Raw genomic sequence first — 16040 nt, 5'->3', positions numbered from 1 at the left:
ATATTTAATAAACAAAAAAGTGAACGCTTCCTAAGGGTTAATCGTATGCTTGCTTTTATATGTTTTAATATAATAGATTTAAAGTAATTTTTGGGTCATTTTTATATCTTGGCTAAACATTACAATGTGACGTCATAACTTAACCGTTGCCGAAAAAGACGGATAATTTTTTGATTAACAAAAATAAAAATAAAACAAATATAAAATTATTATTAAAAATAATGAGTAGTTCCGTTCCGCATTGTTATTCATCTTTTTTCTTTATTTTATAATCAAAACGTTGTTGGCGGGACGAGCGTACAACCGCCGACAAGCAGTGAGCTGTAGTCCTGTCGGGGGCATATTGTAAAAGCACCCTTGTGAAAGAGAAAGGCACGTGGAACTACGTTTCCCATAAAGCCCCCCGTGCCGCAGTTTGGCGACCGAAAGATGCTTCTTGTCTTTCCCAGTGTAGCTGTTAGCCAAAGCTTAGCCTTGTCCTGAGCCGATAGGATGGGAGTATCAGACGTGAAGTGTGATACAAATGCTGGTAAGTGTATAAATTGTAGTTTTTCATAGAGAAATATATAAATTGGGGGTTAATAGAAGAGGCCGAGCGGGGCGCATTACATGACACCCGTTAGCAACCTAACGTTATCAGTACATAGAAACACACAGAGTCAGTTACTCTAAATTAAATAATAAGTTTACACGTTTCATGTTTTGTTTTGCTTATCTCTGAGTCAAATCAATGCATATTATGCATAGGTATCTGATACGTGTTGTAAGATTATGAAAAAGTATTTGTTAGGATGGTATTTTCTTTCTGCCCTAATTTTGTCCTCTTCGTGGAATTCCATCGACTATTGAGCTTTTAAACATTTAAGTCTCAATAAGTTTGTCAGTCAAACTCGTTGCTTTTGTTTTCAAATGAAAGCCTTGTGTCTGCTGTAGTCATTATAAAGTCATGAAATCACATTTTTGTGTGGCTTTTCTGACTGCTCTGTCCTCGTCCTTCGTTTCTGCCCCAGTCCCTGTGGTTGATCTCTCAGCTCGCAGTATGCAGAAGCTGGATCCCAGTTTCACATGCTCCGAGGACACCCACACCCTCATCTTGGACCGTAACAACATCATGAAGCTGGATCACCTGGAACGCTGCCCAAGCCTTCAGCAGGTAGTGTTAGGAAAGACACACAGCACTCACTGGTATCACGCTCAAGATAAAGATTGATTAGATTATTAGAGTATTTTGCAGTTTGTTCCCTTTCCCGCTTTTAAAATATCCCCCATCCATAGAAAATATTTGCCATACTGTACATTCATAATGATGTTTTGCACTTAACCTTAAAATTGGTGAAATAAAAGGAAAGTATTCAACTTTGACTAGAAAAATGTATAGATAAAGATTGATTAGATTATTAGAGTATTTTGCAGTTTGTTCCCTTTCCCGCTTTTAAAATATCCCCCATCCATAGAAAATATTTGCCATACTGTACATTCATAATGATGTTTTGCACTTAACCTTAAAATTGGTGAAATAAAAGGAAAGTATGCAACTTTGACTAGAGAAATGTATAGATAAAGATTGATTAGATTATTAGAGTATTTTGCAGTTTGTTCCCTTTCCCGCTTTTAAAATATCCCCCATCCATTGAAAATATTTGCCATACTGTACATTCATAATGATGTTTTGCACTTAACCTTAAAATTGGTGAAATAAAAGGAAAGTATGCAACTTTGACTAGAGAAATGTGTAGAACTCGAAGGTTTCATACCCTATAAACATTTGCTTTAATCTGTTTAATGTCTGTCTAATTTGAACTCATTATTTTCTACCAATCAGCTATCTGTAGCCAATAACCGATTGGTGAGAATGATGGGGGTCTCCCAACTCAGAGAGCTGAGAGTCCTCAATCTTCCCAATAACAGTATTGGCTACATTGAAGGGCTGCGAGATCTGTCCCATCTGACATGGCTCAACCTGTCAGGAAACAACATCAAGGTACGGAAATATTTGTACAGACATTGACTATGTTGTAATTAATATGGTTATACATTGATCTAATGCCAGTTGATAAATCTTTAACAGTCTCCTATCCATCACAGGTCATTGAGCAACTGAACAGCTGTGTGTCTCTCCAGCACTTGGATCTTTCTGATAATAACATATCTGCCATAGGTGACCTGACTAAACTAGAGTCATTAAAGGTAAGTCTCAATATTTACTTAAACAAAAAAAATCCAATAGAGCACTTTAATGATTCTTGTGTTGGAGGGGATTTTTTTTCTCTCTCTTTATAAATGTGATCCATTTTCTGTCCACTTTACAGACGCTGCTGCTCCATGGAAACAGCATAACAACGCTCCGCACTGTTCCTGCCCATCTGCCTGCCCATTTATCAATTCTCTCCCTGGCAGAAAATGAGATAAGGGATCTTAATGAAGTAATTGTCTACCATTTAATTCTGTCCTGATTAGGATCCAACCTGAAATAAGGCTTGCCACCATAACAAATTTAGCTGAGTGATAAATAGTCTCAGACGTTATTGTGGTAAATAATAATATTTTGTTGTTTTGAGACCATTTTCAAATAATATATTGATAGTGGCATAATAATGTGAGAAAAACATCCTCAAAGAACAATAAACTATAAATTCTAATGAGTATTTGACACTGGGCGACTGTGGCTGTGTGGCAGAGTTGTCTTGCAATCGGAAGGTTGTAGGTTCGATTCCAGCTTCTTCCTGCCATATGTCGATGTGCCTCTGGGCAAGGCACTTAACTCCAAATTGCCTACCAGTCGGTGTATGAATGTGTGTGCGAATGGGTGAATGTGACTCTAGTGTAAAGCGCTTTGAGTGGTCAAAATGACTGGAAATGCGCTATATAAGTTCAGTCCATTTACTGGAACTCGTAGTCATTTCAACAAAAAAGCGCAAAATTATATAAAGTATGAAGTTTCTGTAAAGAAAATTGTTTTACAAAAAAAGATTTAGTTGAGACCAATGAACCAGACTGAGAACTTCTGTCATCCTGTTTTTGGTAGAAATGGAGAGAGACAAGAAAAATGATAAAACGTGGAAATATAAATTATGAGCTTATTTTAAATTATTGTACAATTAATTGATTTATTATTTATTGCAACTGGCCTTACTGAAACGTAAATACTGCTTATCAGTGACAGCATTGAGTGTTGTTGTTTAGGTGTCATACCTGGCCCCTCTTCATGAACTGGAGCAGCTGTCCATCATGTGCAACCCCTGCGTCATGGTGACTCCCTCGTTGCCAGGTTTCGATTATCGACCGTACATCATGAGCTGGTGCCTAAACCTGAAGGTCCTCGACGGCTACATAGTGTCGCAAAAAGAAGGGTGAGCCCGTCTGCCGCACTGCTACGGCCTACTTGCGACGCTTTGTCAAAACTTTTGAATCTAATTTGTGTTTTCTTTATCTGTTGATGACAATAGTCTCAAAGCAGAGTGGCTCTACAGTCAGGGGAAAGGTCGCTCATATCGACCTGGGCAGCATGTTCAGCTGGTTCAGTACCTGGCCACTGTTTGCCCTCTGACGGCGTCACCTGCCCTGGAGACGGCAGAAGATGCCAAACTGGAGAAGATCCTCAGTAAACAGAGGTATCATTGTGAATGCTGCGTTACCTAATGCAAGCATGAAATGGTTATTTCCACCCGCTTTAATAACGTATAATTATCTCGAATTTGCTCATTTTCTGTCAGATTTCACCAACGGCAGCTGTTGGAGGAGACGCGCGGAGACTGTCCCAGTCCTCCTCGTCCGACTCAGCTCGATGTTGAAAGCCAGAGCCCTTCACGTCCAGCTTCACAGAGCGGAGACCGAGAGGTGAAAAAAATCCCCACGCCTGCACTCGCTGCCGCTCCGTCTGTCCAGGAGAAAGGTGAGAAGACTGCTTTATCAATTGTACTGGTAGTCGTAATCCTTTGCTTTCGGTTTCGTATCCGAACCACAGAGTGTCCGCGTAACCTTAAAACGTCCCAAAGTCCTAATCTAAAATTAAGGCCTTAAAATTTCTTAACGTCATTGTAGAAAATGTAAGTTTAACATATTTGAGTTGGCGGAACCTGCAGAAACCATGTGTTGACCTGCTAGTGTTCACCCCTTCTGCTCTTCCACAGAGCCAGTCGTGCAGTTCAACACTTGGGTAAGTTGCGATGCATCTCATGCGTCGCTGCCAGCCGTTCGCAGCCCAAGGATTACAGCGGAGCACATTTTTTTGGAAGACGTGCAAACCGACGAGGACAAAATCAACTGCAGCTTGCTTTCCTCTGAGTCCACCTTCCTTCCCTTCACGTCTGACCTGCACCCACAAACGGGCCACACCGACAGCGAAGACGAGACGGAGACGTTTGAGCCCGATTCTCTGGCTCCAAAGCGACCATCGCAATCCAGAAATTCCAACCCTAACAAGACCAACGAGTCGCCTCCCACAGAGAAGAACCCGAGTAAACCTGGTGGAGAGAATAACGCATCTGTTGCCACGACAACAGCTGCATCCACGGCAAGGGTTGCCATGCCAAAAGATCCTACAGAGACGCCCTTTGACTTTGGGGAAGTAGAAAGTAAAGACACTGGAAAAGCAGCACAAGTGAGCTCGTCCGTCGACAAACTAAATCTGCTGGAGGCAAATGAGGCGGCGGTCAGAATCCAGTCCTGGTGGCGAGGGCACTCTGTTCGATGTTTTCATCCCGCAGCCAAAGAAGTGCGCAGCGAAATCCGTCTGCGCCGAATGCAGGAACACATCCTCTTCCTGTCTGATAAGCTGGAAATGTGAGTTTTCTTCAGTGCTTATATAGCAGATTTCGGCAAGAGGCAAAAACAAACCTGATTAGTTTTATCTTTGGTTGTGTTTTAGCACATGTCAGAAACAAGACGTAAGGTAGAATCTGTTGTGTCAGCAGGGTGGAGAAGCAGTACGAGGAGGAGAGGCTCCAAAGGCTGGTTCAGGAGGAGGCGGTGAAGTTTCTATGGAAAGAGGTTAATAATTATTACATTTATGACTAATAAAGAAAAAATTTAGCATTTGCATGTAAACGGTTGACACAAACCAAAATATCTATACATTTATTTATTTGTTATTTATGCAAAGTGTTCTGCTGAAATGCTATCAGAATACAGATCAAGTTCGTTCTGTCCTGCTTCTGATTCATTTTCTCGCCTGGCTTGCCAGTTCAGTTTGATGCCCATATTATTGTAAGATGGTGACTTGAACCATCTTACTGTTAAAAGTTTGGTACATTATCGAGAACCTAGCTCTGCCGAGCGCCTCTGCACAACTTTAATCGTGTTCCCTGATCTTTCTGATCTGAAGCCTTCAAAAAATGTTTACTTTCTATCATTTTCTTCACTTCACAGTCACGCACTAGTTTGTGTTGATAACATTAATCCCAATGAAATCCAATGAAGTTTGTAATGTGACAAACTTTGAAAAATGTTTTTTTTAGTTACTTTTTCACAGGATCAACTGCATCCTTTCGGAAACCATTTTCATGGGTACCAAAGTTCTTTAAGTTGCGTTTGCCATCACTGGGGTGATTTCTTCAGAGACGCAGCCTGATATCATTCCTCTTGTTCCGTGTTCTTCATGCAGCTTCAGTCCATGCAGCAGTGGAAGCAGTCAGTGGAGAACAAGCTTGCAGCCGTTACACCACCAGCTCCTCCGGCTCCGACCTATTCTCCGGGGGTTTGCCACACAGCCCCTCCTGCCGCCTCAAGCACCACAAACCCTCCCATCACAGACGTCTCCTTTCCGGACTCTGGGTTCCAGTCGACCAATGAGCAGCAGGCTGCGCAGGAGGACAGCTTTCTGAGCAGCGGGACGGCCGACTCTCTGAAGACGGTTCGAGCGCTGAGCTCGGTCCGGAGTGGCTTCGCCGGCGTGGGCGACGGTGCCGACAGCGCAGACTGCAGCCTGCTGGACGAATACCTGTCTTCTGTACAGCAGAGGGAGGAGGAGGCTGAAGGGGCAAACAGCGATAAAACAGAAACTCCACACACGTCCCCAAGCAGGACAGCTTCAACCAACAACACCCCCATGCAGAAGGCACCACAAAGCACACCAGAGTTGGCCTGACATCCTTATCCAGAATGTGTGTGAATAATTATTCTGCGTGGGAGTCAGACATTTTGTTCCTTAGTAAGACCTTGATTAGATCTGTAAACTGTATTCTTCTTGATTACAAATGAAGCTCAATTTTAACTCTCAGAAGAAGCTTGAAACTCTAACGTACACTGAATGTAACTTAAGCTGTTTTGTACAATCTGTTCTGGTTATCACTGGACATTTAGTGCGATGAAAATACATTGATTGAATGTAGCAACAGAATTTCTAACAGTTAATGTGGACAAAGTTCATCAGTAACTACTGCGAATACAATTAGAGGCTGACAGTTACACAATGTATGTTATTGTATTTTTTTGTATTTTTGATCTGTTTACCAATGTAGATTTTTGTCAACTTTTGGGTTTGATAAGTTTTAGCGGTTGTGCTATTTTCAAAAATGTAAATAAATACGTAGATATGCATCATTGGCGCAGAAGATCAGCACATGTCTGTCCTACTTGAATGACTTTCCTGTCTTTCTCATTTCGAAGACAGAAGCTTCCTTGTCTCGGCCCCAGAGCTCAGAAACCAGTTTATTTGTATTCACCTCCAAGCTGGACTTCGCACGACTACAGTCTGTTCACAAGCCTCTTTCTGTGCTCCGGATGTTTGAGCTTCATTGTAATTTCCAGGAATTGTTCTATGCGTCTGATGCTGGAGTCACATTTTGCACACAGTGTTGGTGCATATCCTTCCATGAATAACCATTTTCCACATCTGCTTGCATCCATCCATTTCCTAACACCCTCATCCCGTCAGGGTGTAGCTCCAGCTGCCAACAAACACTGTCTCCACAAACAGTTGTTGTTAATTAATGGGACGAAAGTTTCAAAAGGTCACCTGAAAAATCCACTCTCTGATGTAGTCAATTGTTAAATGGAAAGAATAAAGCTACAGTATACAGAGCTTTTATCAGTGGGTGTGTGAGTCTAACTTGGAGAGGAGAATGCATCTGCTCTGCTTCAGACCAAACAATCTTGGAACAGTTCTTCCTGCTTCATGTGTTGATTTCGACTCAAGACATGAATTCTCCTAATTGTTTTGCAACTTTGTACCTGAAGACAGTCATTATCTCACTTAACTCAAAACTTTGCATCTTTGGAGCTTCATTACAAAAAAATGCAGTGGTGAACAGAAGGATCTTATCTAAACAACTAATCTTCAGTACGAAAGAGGTTCCATTCTGCCCTGTGGCTACATGACTATGCATAAGGTCACGTAGCCACATAAACTTGTTCAAAATTGAACAGGTTTTGAGCTCCCTCCCTCTGGGCCAGGGAGTGACTTCATTGCTGAAGAGGCCTATATATTGTGGGAGCATGCAGCTCCAAGTCAGAGCTCATTGCAGGTACAGCTGATGTGCTGTGGTTGCTGTGTGTTCTCCGTTTGCAAACGACAGAAATATTTTTTTTTTTTGCTTTTGCCGTTTGCCAGAGTCTTAAGCCTGAGCTGTCACCACACAGATTTTTATTTTTTCCACAAAATTGGCGTCACGAACAAGGATTCTTTGCTGCTTCGTCCAATCGGTGGTCTAGAAGAGGGTTGACCACCAAGGCTTCTCCTCCCAACCTCCACCAAATTTGTCTGAGAGAAAGGGGACTCTCCTGGATCCACCGAGAGGATCAACCACGACAGAATGAAGATCCAAGGCTGAGAAAAAAGCTACTCTTTTAAAGGTAATGTAGGTTAATCTGCATTATTAACCGAGTTTGTGCACAGTAGGTCAGTGTTTTCTGACTGAGGTAGGTCAATGTTTAATTGACTGAGGTAGGTTGACTTAGGTCAACTGAGAATAAAAGTAGGTTGAAATAAATTACTAAGGGTTTAAAAAAAACATATACATATATATATATATATATACATATATATATATATATATATATATATATATATATATATATATATATATATATATATATATATATATATATATATACGCCCTCCGCATATATATATATATATATATATATATATATATATATATATATATATATATATATATATATATATATTATATATATATATATAATCTAAACAATTAATTGGCTGACCAATTCGCTTGCTGTTTATTTTGATCATGTTGGCACTGCACCACTCCCCATGCTGATTTGGTTCAAATGCTTGTGAGCTCGGAGTTTGAGTCACGACCTTCTTACGCCTTTATTTTCAAAAGCTGACCCAAAAGTGGGTCAAAAGCTGGAAAGTTTGACCTCTGAACGTCCGGCTTCGCTGTTGACCTCTTTTGTAGAAGTGAGCCCATGTAGCTTTTATTAAAAAAAAGAGAAAAAGAAAGCAGAAGAAGGAGGAGGAGGAGAAAAACGGCATCCTAAACAAGTCAACGTGTGGCAAACCCTGACCACCAGGGGGCGCGGTAAAGCTCAGCGGTCCTCTTCAGCAGCGATAACGGCGCTTCTGCCTCTGATGTTCGGGTTTTATCTCTCTCTGGTCTCCTGGCCTTAATTCTCGATTCCTCCATCGGTTCGTCGTCATTCTGACATGTAGGTAAGACACCTGAACGCCCTACGCATACAAATAACGATTTCGGTTGTAAAGTGCATCTCTCTGATAAATCTTCATAGCCTATATACTAAGGCTCCTCAATGTTGTTTATTTCCGTATGAGAAGGCGTCGGTGCGCTCCGACATCACACACTGTCATCTTTCTAAGATCATTTAAAAACAAAACTGCCGCTCAGTCTGCACCATTGTTGTTGTTCTGTTTTGCTCATTGCTTTACTGACGTCTGCAAAGATGTATTTATTTATTTATTTTATTTGGACGGGGGGAATGGAATACATTTTTAAGAGCTGTATTAAATTCTTATCGTCTTGCCGTACGTCAAAACAGCAACCCGATTCCTCTGGCTGTGCAGGAGGAGCTGGAGTTCAGCTCTGTCCTTTGTTATGGGCTGAACCTAAAATGATGCGACATAAAACAAAAACAACAACAAAAAAACAGGCAATTCTTGTTCCCCTTCTCGCATAACTTTCTATCCTGCATCTAAATTACTCTGTTTATATATATAAAGCTACTAACCATGCATGGAGGGTTCCACCCCAAATCCAGCAACCTGAGACTGTACACGAGCTGCAAGGAAGGAAGCAGAGGACTAGTGAGTGTGAGAACCACTGTCCAAGATTCATAAATACATCAGGGACAAAGCCTCAACAGACAATGTGCTCAGTGAATGTCTCAGACAACAGGGAACGGAGGTTGAGGTGCCAGAGATACCATCATGGGAGGACAAGCCCCTACATGGGATGTACCACCAGCAAATAACCCAAGTGGCTGATATCAGTAAATCCTACCAATGGCTGGAAAAAGCTGGACTCAAGGACAGCACAGAGGCCCTCATCCTGGCCGCCCAGGAACAGGCCCTAAACACCAGAGCAATAGAGGCCCAGATCTACCACACCAGACAAGACCCAAGGTGTAGGTTGTGCAAGGAGGCCCCTGAGACAGTCCAGCACATCACAGCAGGGTGCAAGATACTGGCAGGGAAAGCGTACATGGAACGACATAACCAAGTGGCAGGCATAGTGTACAGAAACATCTGTGCAGAATATGGACTGGAAACACCGAGATCAAAGTGGGAAACACCCCCAAAGGTGGTGGAGAACGCCAGAGCTAAGATCCTGTGGGACTTCCAGATCCAGACAGACAAAATGGTAATGGCGAACCAACCAGACATTGTCGTAGTGGATAAACAACAGAGGAAAGCCGTTGTGGTAGATGTAGCAATACCAAGTGATTGCAACATCAGGAAAAAGGAGCACGAGAAACTGGAGAAATACCAGGGCCTCAGGGAAGAACTGGAGAGGGCCTGGAAGGTGAAGACCACAGTGGTGCCTGTGGTCATCGGGGCCCTCGGGGCAGTAACCCCCAAACTGGAGCAGTGGCTACAACAGATCCCAGGAACAACATCAGACATCTCAGTCCAGAAATGTGCAGTCCTTGGCACAGCCAAGATACTGCGCAGAACCCTCAAGCTCCCAGGCCTCTGGTAGAGGACCCGAGCTCAGAGGATAAGAACCACCCGCGGTGGGTGAGAAGGGAATTTTTTTTATATATATATATATATATATATATATATATATATATATATATATATATATACATATAGATATATATCTATATATAGAGATAGATATATATATATATATATATATATATATTGAAGGGAGAAAAATGAGAAGGGAATTTATATATATATATATATATATATATATATATATATATATATATATATATATATATATATATATATGTTTTACATATGTTTCATCTGTAAGAATTGTTGATAAAAATGAACACTTTCTCAAATTATAATTACTTGGCTATTTGGAAAATAGGATTTCCTAACTTTGACTATCATAGGATGCTTTGACGAGCAGCTCTATTCTGAGCCACTTCCAAATTCACAAAAACAAACGCCAGTGAGATTTCGTTAAACAGGAGAAATGTTGTTCTTTGTTAAGTTATGCCTTTATGCAAGGAAGAAAAGGATTCATACGCTGAAAGTTTGTCGACCATCTGACCAACTTAAATGGATTTAAATGTTTTCTTCTTGATTTGAGCTCTCCCTGTCTGTCAGCCTGGTTAAAAGGTTGGATTTCCCCCCCTTATTTTCATTTTAAATGATCACTGTGAGATTGTGATCACATCATAAGTAATTCACTTGTTGTAAACCATGAGTGTGTCCAGGCCGGAAAGCATAATCGTACAAAAGACGATGATGTTTGCAATAATGGACTGATAATGGCTCTGCTCATTCCGACGTTTCCTGCTCTGCCTCTCCGTGTGCTTATTACAGAGCTGAAAAGCAAAACCATGCCGTGGTGACGTGCGGGCGAAGAGCAGGGCCTGATCATGAGAGATAAAAAGGAGACACCATGTGCCGAAATCTGTCCAAGTATGCCTTGCTTTTCGTGTTCCTGTTGTTGTCAGGATTCATCTTCCTGCTGCGCAACATCCACACTCTGGAGGTAAGACAGGAAGTGGGACACATCTGGGTTTTATTAAACAAAACACAGCTGGTAAGTTCACTTATTTTCAGCAAAAACTGGGAAAAAATGTGAGGTGCAGAACGCACAGAGTACTTTACTAATATATAGTGAAAGAGGACATGATTGTCTTCTCAGCAACTGGGGCTGCAGGGTTAGTAAAAACCTTACCTACATTTTAGTGTAGCACTAAAGTTCACACCATTTCTTGTGTAAAATGTGGCACCTTTCAGTTGGTAAGGTCTCAGACACAAGTTGTTGAAGGTTGATGTTTTGTGCCTAAACCTAAACCTTTTTCGCACCATTAATGCATTTCCCTTTTAGTTCAGCTTTGAGTTTCATTTTTTGTTTCTCCTTTCTAAATAGCCTCTCACCTTTTATCGAGACTTGTGAAGAGTCTGAGACACTCTGCAGGGTTGTGAGTTAGTTTGGGGAGTAGATTATTGAAAGCTGCCTCTTCTGTGCATCTCTCTGTCTCTCTCTCTATCTCTCTGTCTCTCTCTCTCTTTCTGAAGCTAATTTACGCTGAGGAGTTCTGGTCAGGTCCTGAAACTGGTTAACAAACCTGGTTGGTGCACAGAGAGAGAAATTAATGAACTCCAACACTTACCCATACTAGCTAGGCAGTTGTTAGTGGTTGTGAGTTTATAATTACATTCTGAGCTGGACGATCGGTGGGTCAGTTGGAACGGCCCAGCTCACCTCAAGACTTTTCAATTGATCATGATCAATCTGCTCAGATCGAGGAATGAACAAATAATCTGCAATTGGCTAAAGAACTCTTGTTGCAGAAAAATTGGTCTTATCTTTATAATATTATCATTTCTACAAAGAAACTGCAATTGGCAAAAGTGAATATTGATTTCAGCAAACAATACAAGTGTACAGGGCAGCAGGTTGTGTGTAATACTCAACTATCTTCTTTTTTAGAGTTGGAACTGCCACGCAATCTCGGCCTTTTACCAGTTTCAGACCAGGATCCACTCGTCTCTCGTGAACCTCCCAACATACAATCAGAACCTCACCTTCTGTGCCCATCTGGGCCAGAAACCATCTCCTGAGGATAAACTTGAAGAGCACTACTTGTTGGACTCAATAGAGTGGCCTGGCCCTCCAGCTCGCCTTGCTCCACTCGGCCTACGCCAGACGAGTGACCCTGTTCACAGCCTCTTCACCGTCCTTCCCAATAAGGAAAGAAGAGAGTGGCGCATCGGGGACCAGCTGGAGGCTCTGGTCCAAATGCACGACTATCAGGGTCGTCCTAAGCGTTACGGCGGGGACTTCCTCCTTGCCAGGCTGCATTCTCCAGAGCTCGGCGCGGGTGTAGCCGGGACGGTGGTCGACCACAGGAATGGAATTTACTCTGCTCTGTTCCCGCTGCTCTGGGTGGGGGCCGCCCACGTCGAGATAACGCTTGTGCACTCCAGCGAGGCGGTCGCTGTGCTGAAACACTTGAGGGAGCATCGGCCCGATCGGGTTTTCTTCAAGAGCCTGTTCCGCTTGGGTTTCTTGTCAGAAACGACTCTGTGTAACATGTGCTTACCCTCCGACCAGCATCCTCTGTGCAACTATACAGACCTCTACACGGGCGAACCCTGGTACTGCTACAAGCCCAAGATGCTCGGCTGTGACACCAGAATCAACCACGCCAAAGGGGGATATTTAAAACACCTCCTGACCAACAAGGAGGCTCTGCTCTTCCAGAGGTCTGTTGTGTTTTATGGGTAAACAAATTATACTGGGTTCCTCCACAGTCTGGGCAGTTCTGTAAATCAAGTGTTTACCACGTCAGGCACATATGTGTAAAGGATGAGATGAGAATGAACTCAATCAATCAATCCATCAATCAATCCATACATCCACTACCAATCAACCCAATCACTCAGTGTGATGCACACTCACTATCAATACTGTAAACAGCAAGCACATCAGTAACTTTAGCTCCAGGGATTGTTTTCTACAAACTCGTTTCAAACGTGTTTATTATATATTAACATTAACATATTAACATTTGGTTTCACATAAACTTTCACTCTAAATTTGCTTGAAATAAAATTTCTCCGTTCTTTTCCCAGTGGTGTAAACATCAAAGTTCAAATACACGCCTCAGGAGAAGACAGAATCAACGTGCTGCCACCTGAAGGTAAACTTTATACTTCTTTGTTCTGCAGTGTCTGTGTATTTCATGGATTCATTTTTGTCTCCCTTTGTAGCAGGTGAAGTTGAGAAGGAAAGCAGCTCTGTGAAAACAGACCCGGTTAAGCCCAGGCCTTCTGGATATTATTTTAAAGACTCCTGGAGGCCGTTAGGAGGCACCGTAATGCGTCGCTTCAACGAATCGGCGGCAATCACTCAGTGTTTGAGGAACAAGGTGATCAACATGTATGGCGACTCAACTGTTCGACAGTGGTTCGAGTACCTCATTACCTTGGTCCCAGGTGAGTCGTTGTTTGTTTTCATTTTATTTTAATTATTTACTTTTACACATCCCTTGTTGCTCCTAAAGCAACTTTCCTTTATTCCCAGAAATGAAGGAGATAAACCTGCACAGTCCGAAAAATGTGGGGCCCTTCATGGCCGTGGATACAACCCATAACATCCTGGTAAAGTACCGATGCCATGGCCCGCCCATACGCTTTTCCACTGTCCTGTCCAGCGAGTTGCGCTACATTTTTAATGAACTGGACGGCCTTTCCGGAGGCCCCAACACCGTGGTGGTCCTCAGCATCTGGGCCCACTTCAGCACCTTCCCCGTGGAGGTGTACATCCGGCGCCTCAGGCACATTCGGCGAGCGCTGCTGAGATTGCTGGGCCGGGCGCCGGAGACGCTGGTGGTGATCCGGTCGGCCAACCTCCAAGCCCTGGATGAGGAGGTGAGCCTGTACAACAGCGACTGGTACTCCCTGCAGCTGGACACGGTGCTTAAGGCTATGTTCAGAGGCCTGGATGTTCTCATGGTGGACGCCTGGGAAATGAGTTTGGCTCATCACCTCCCTCACGCCCTCCATCCTCCTCAGACCATCGTGCAGAACATGATAGACATGCTTCTGTCTTACGTCTGCCCAGGGACAAAGTCGAGGACAAAGTAGAAGCTGCGGCGTCTGGTGAAAGAATCTCTTGTCGAAGGGAACGGGAATTCATCTGTCAACTGTACGGATCTGAGCAGCTTCTGTTACCCTCCCAAATTTTAGCGAATGGTTTTATACTTATCGTGTTCCTTCCTGTACATAATTTATTCCAGGAATGCCAAAGACTCAGGCAGAATCACTTCTTCTCCGCTGCTGGAACCAAAGTGAGCTTGTCTGTGCGTGTCAAGCGTACCCGGCTTCTTCATGCCTCTCAATACAGCCTGAGGCAGAAAAAATCATGTCTTATTTTTCTCATTCATCCCTTCATCACAAACAAGATTCCTCCTGAATGCTACAAAAGAAAAAATTGGACAAAACGTACCTTAGAATCAAATATGAATGAATTATTTTAAAACATTACAAATTTGCACCAGTTTAAGTAGTTAAATGTTTCCGATTGCTATGACTTAACGTAGAAACCTGAATAAGCTCAAAATTCATGTTTGAAATTATAGTTTTGAGAAAACTGACCAAAACAGTGTCGCCGTATGTGGGAAAGCCTTGCTAGTGTTTGTTGAAGCAGCAACACTCAGTGCAGCCCGGGTTTGCTTCAGGTGAACGTCACACACTGGTGGTCAGACATTTTCTCTCAAACGTTTCTGCTGGAAGGCATTAGAGTCACCGTAGAGACTTGTTTTTCTCGTAAAGTTTTTTGTTTTTTGTTTGGGATCAACACTTTTCACTTTTGTCTCATCAATCCACAGAGTATTTCCCCAAAAATGAAACTCTTGAATTCATCAAGATGTTTTTGGGGCCAGTGTAAAGGAGAGGCTTTTGTCTTCTTTTTGGTTAGCAAGCCTTTTTGTTTGCCTGAAAGCTTTTCTACTTTTGCCTTTTACGTGACATAAGACAGTGCCTCCAATGGTTCTGGTTTTCTTTTGTTTTCGGCTACTCCTCCCAAGGTGCTCAGGAACTCTTTTCACTCTTCGATATGAGAAAATGTAAAGTGAATCAAATTTATACAGATTTCTGATCAAAACTTTTGGCTCAAGAGCACAATAGAGTTTGCACAACAGTTAGTTTCATCATTGACTATTGATTTAGGTGAGAAACAATCATTGCTGGCTCGTGTTGGAATCTGAGCCAGCCAGTTATGGAGTATTTCTGAAGTGATTTCTAGGAGAGGATGAATGTTTTGGATATTTTCCTTGTTAAAAAAATGTGAAACTCTGTGAGCGATCAGTATTTTTAAAAATATAACGAGAGTACATGCACTTTTAAATAGAAACTTTTACTTATCTTGCAATTTAGTACCAAGGCTACTATATTCTTTTGAAATTTGGGGGATTTTTAATTCTGTGGCATCTCACCACTTAAAGATATCAAAAATACCACATGTGCCACTAGATACATACTATCTAAATCTATCAGACCCAATAGTCTCATGCTACCCTATGATGACACTTTGTCTGTACCGATGAAGGTGAACTCTCCTCGGCATGCAGAACGCTTGCAGCTGTGGCTACAATCTAGTAGCTTACTGTCAGTGTGTTAATGTGTGAATGAATGGAAATGACTGATCTTATTGTAAAGCGTCTTTGAGAGACCTGGAAAGCTCTATACAGGTCTGATTTTATTTCTTACTTCCTCTTAGGAAACCAAGTTATTTGAGCATCAACACAATGTTCTATCCTCAGACCTTTAGATGACATTTTGTGCAAATCAGAATTTTTTAATACAAGTTTACCAAGACTGTTAATTTCCCCTTATTGTTACTTATCACTTTTGAAATAAAGAATTTTATATTTAACTTTTACTGTTTTTTTCTTTTGTTTTTGCTAAATGTACCAATATA

At 42.1% G+C, this 16040-nt stretch overlaps 2 protein-coding genes across 6 annotated transcripts; both read left to right on the top strand.

The window, feature by feature from the left end:
- Positions 1-300: 300 nt before the first annotated feature.
- cep97 (centrosomal protein 97) lies at positions 301-7027 on the top strand. Of its 2 annotated transcripts, none has more exons than XM_055031654.1 (11): positions 301-529; positions 1011-1153; positions 1823-1981; positions 2086-2187; positions 2310-2423; positions 3184-3350; positions 3447-3611; positions 3714-3892; positions 4131-4782; positions 4914-4989; positions 5603-7027. In XM_055031654.1, exons 1-11 carry the CDS (start codon positions 493-495, stop codon positions 6083-6085), a joined length of 2277 nt encoding a protein of 758 aa, XP_054887629.1. In that variant the 5' UTR covers positions 301-492; the 3' UTR covers positions 6086-7027. The 2 variants fall into 2 exon arrangements, with proteins under 2 accessions (XP_054887629.1, XP_054887628.1); XM_055031653.1 differs by having other exon boundaries at positions 4911-4989.
- A 443-nt stretch (positions 7028-7470) lies between these two features.
- nxpe3 (neurexophilin and PC-esterase domain family, member 3) lies at positions 7471-15995 on the top strand. 4 transcript variants are annotated; one of them, XR_008606123.1, is made up of 7 exons: positions 8492-8617; positions 10928-11099; positions 12048-12823; positions 13193-13260; positions 13331-13555; positions 13644-14267; positions 14359-15995. XR_008606123.1 is itself a non-coding variant. In XM_055031652.1 (6 exons), exons 2-6 carry the CDS (start codon positions 11007-11009, stop codon positions 14204-14206), a joined length of 1725 nt encoding a protein of 574 aa, XP_054887627.1. In that variant the 5' UTR covers positions 7471-7791; positions 10928-11006; the 3' UTR covers positions 14207-15995. The 4 variants fall into 4 exon arrangements, 3 of the variants coding, with proteins under 3 accessions (XP_054887627.1, XP_054887625.1, XP_054887624.1); XM_055031652.1 differs by lacking the exon at positions 8492-8617 and adding an exon at positions 7471-7791 and having other exon boundaries at positions 13644-15995; XM_055031650.1 differs by having other exon boundaries at positions 8492-8613; positions 13644-15995.
- Positions 15996-16040: the final 45 nt, after the last annotated feature.

This window comes from Poeciliopsis prolifica, unplaced genomic scaffold (genome assembly GCF_027474105.1).
Source record: "Poeciliopsis prolifica strain line A6 unplaced genomic scaffold, Auburn_PproV2 SCAFFOLD007, whole genome shotgun sequence".
Lineage (NCBI taxonomy): Eukaryota > Metazoa > Chordata > Actinopteri > Cyprinodontiformes > Poeciliidae > Poeciliopsis > Poeciliopsis prolifica.
The sequence above is the reverse complement of the archived record's forward strand: the minus strand, read 5'-3'. Positions and strand labels throughout refer to the sequence as shown.

What these genes read in the sequence shown, in the direction of transcription:
- cep97 (XM_055031653.1), top strand. Translation starts at nt 493, where the DNA reads ATGGGAGTATCAGACGTGAAGTGTGATACAAATGCTG. An exon ending in CTAAACTAGAGTCATTAAAG is followed by an intron (nt 2,188 to 2,309) that starts GTAAGTCTCAAT and finishes TCCACTTTACAG; the next exon opens with ACGCTGCTGCTCCATGGAAA. An exon ending in TCCGTCTGTCCAGGAGAAAG is followed by an intron (nt 3,893 to 4,130) that starts GTGAGAAGACTG and finishes GCTCTTCCACAG; the next exon opens with AGCCAGTCGTGCAGTTCAAC.
- nxpe3 (XM_055031652.1), top strand. Translation starts at nt 11,007, where the DNA reads ATGTGCCGAAATCTGTCCAAGTATGCCTTGCTTTTCGTGTTCCTGTTG. An exon ending in GCAACATCCACACTCTGGAG is followed by an intron (nt 11,100 to 12,047) that starts GTAAGACAGGAA and finishes CTTCTTTTTTAG; the next exon opens with AGTTGGAACTGCCACGCAAT. An exon ending in CCTCATTACCTTGGTCCCAG is followed by an intron (nt 13,556 to 13,643) that starts GTGAGTCGTTGT and finishes CTTTATTCCCAG; the next exon opens with AAATGAAGGAGATAAACCTG.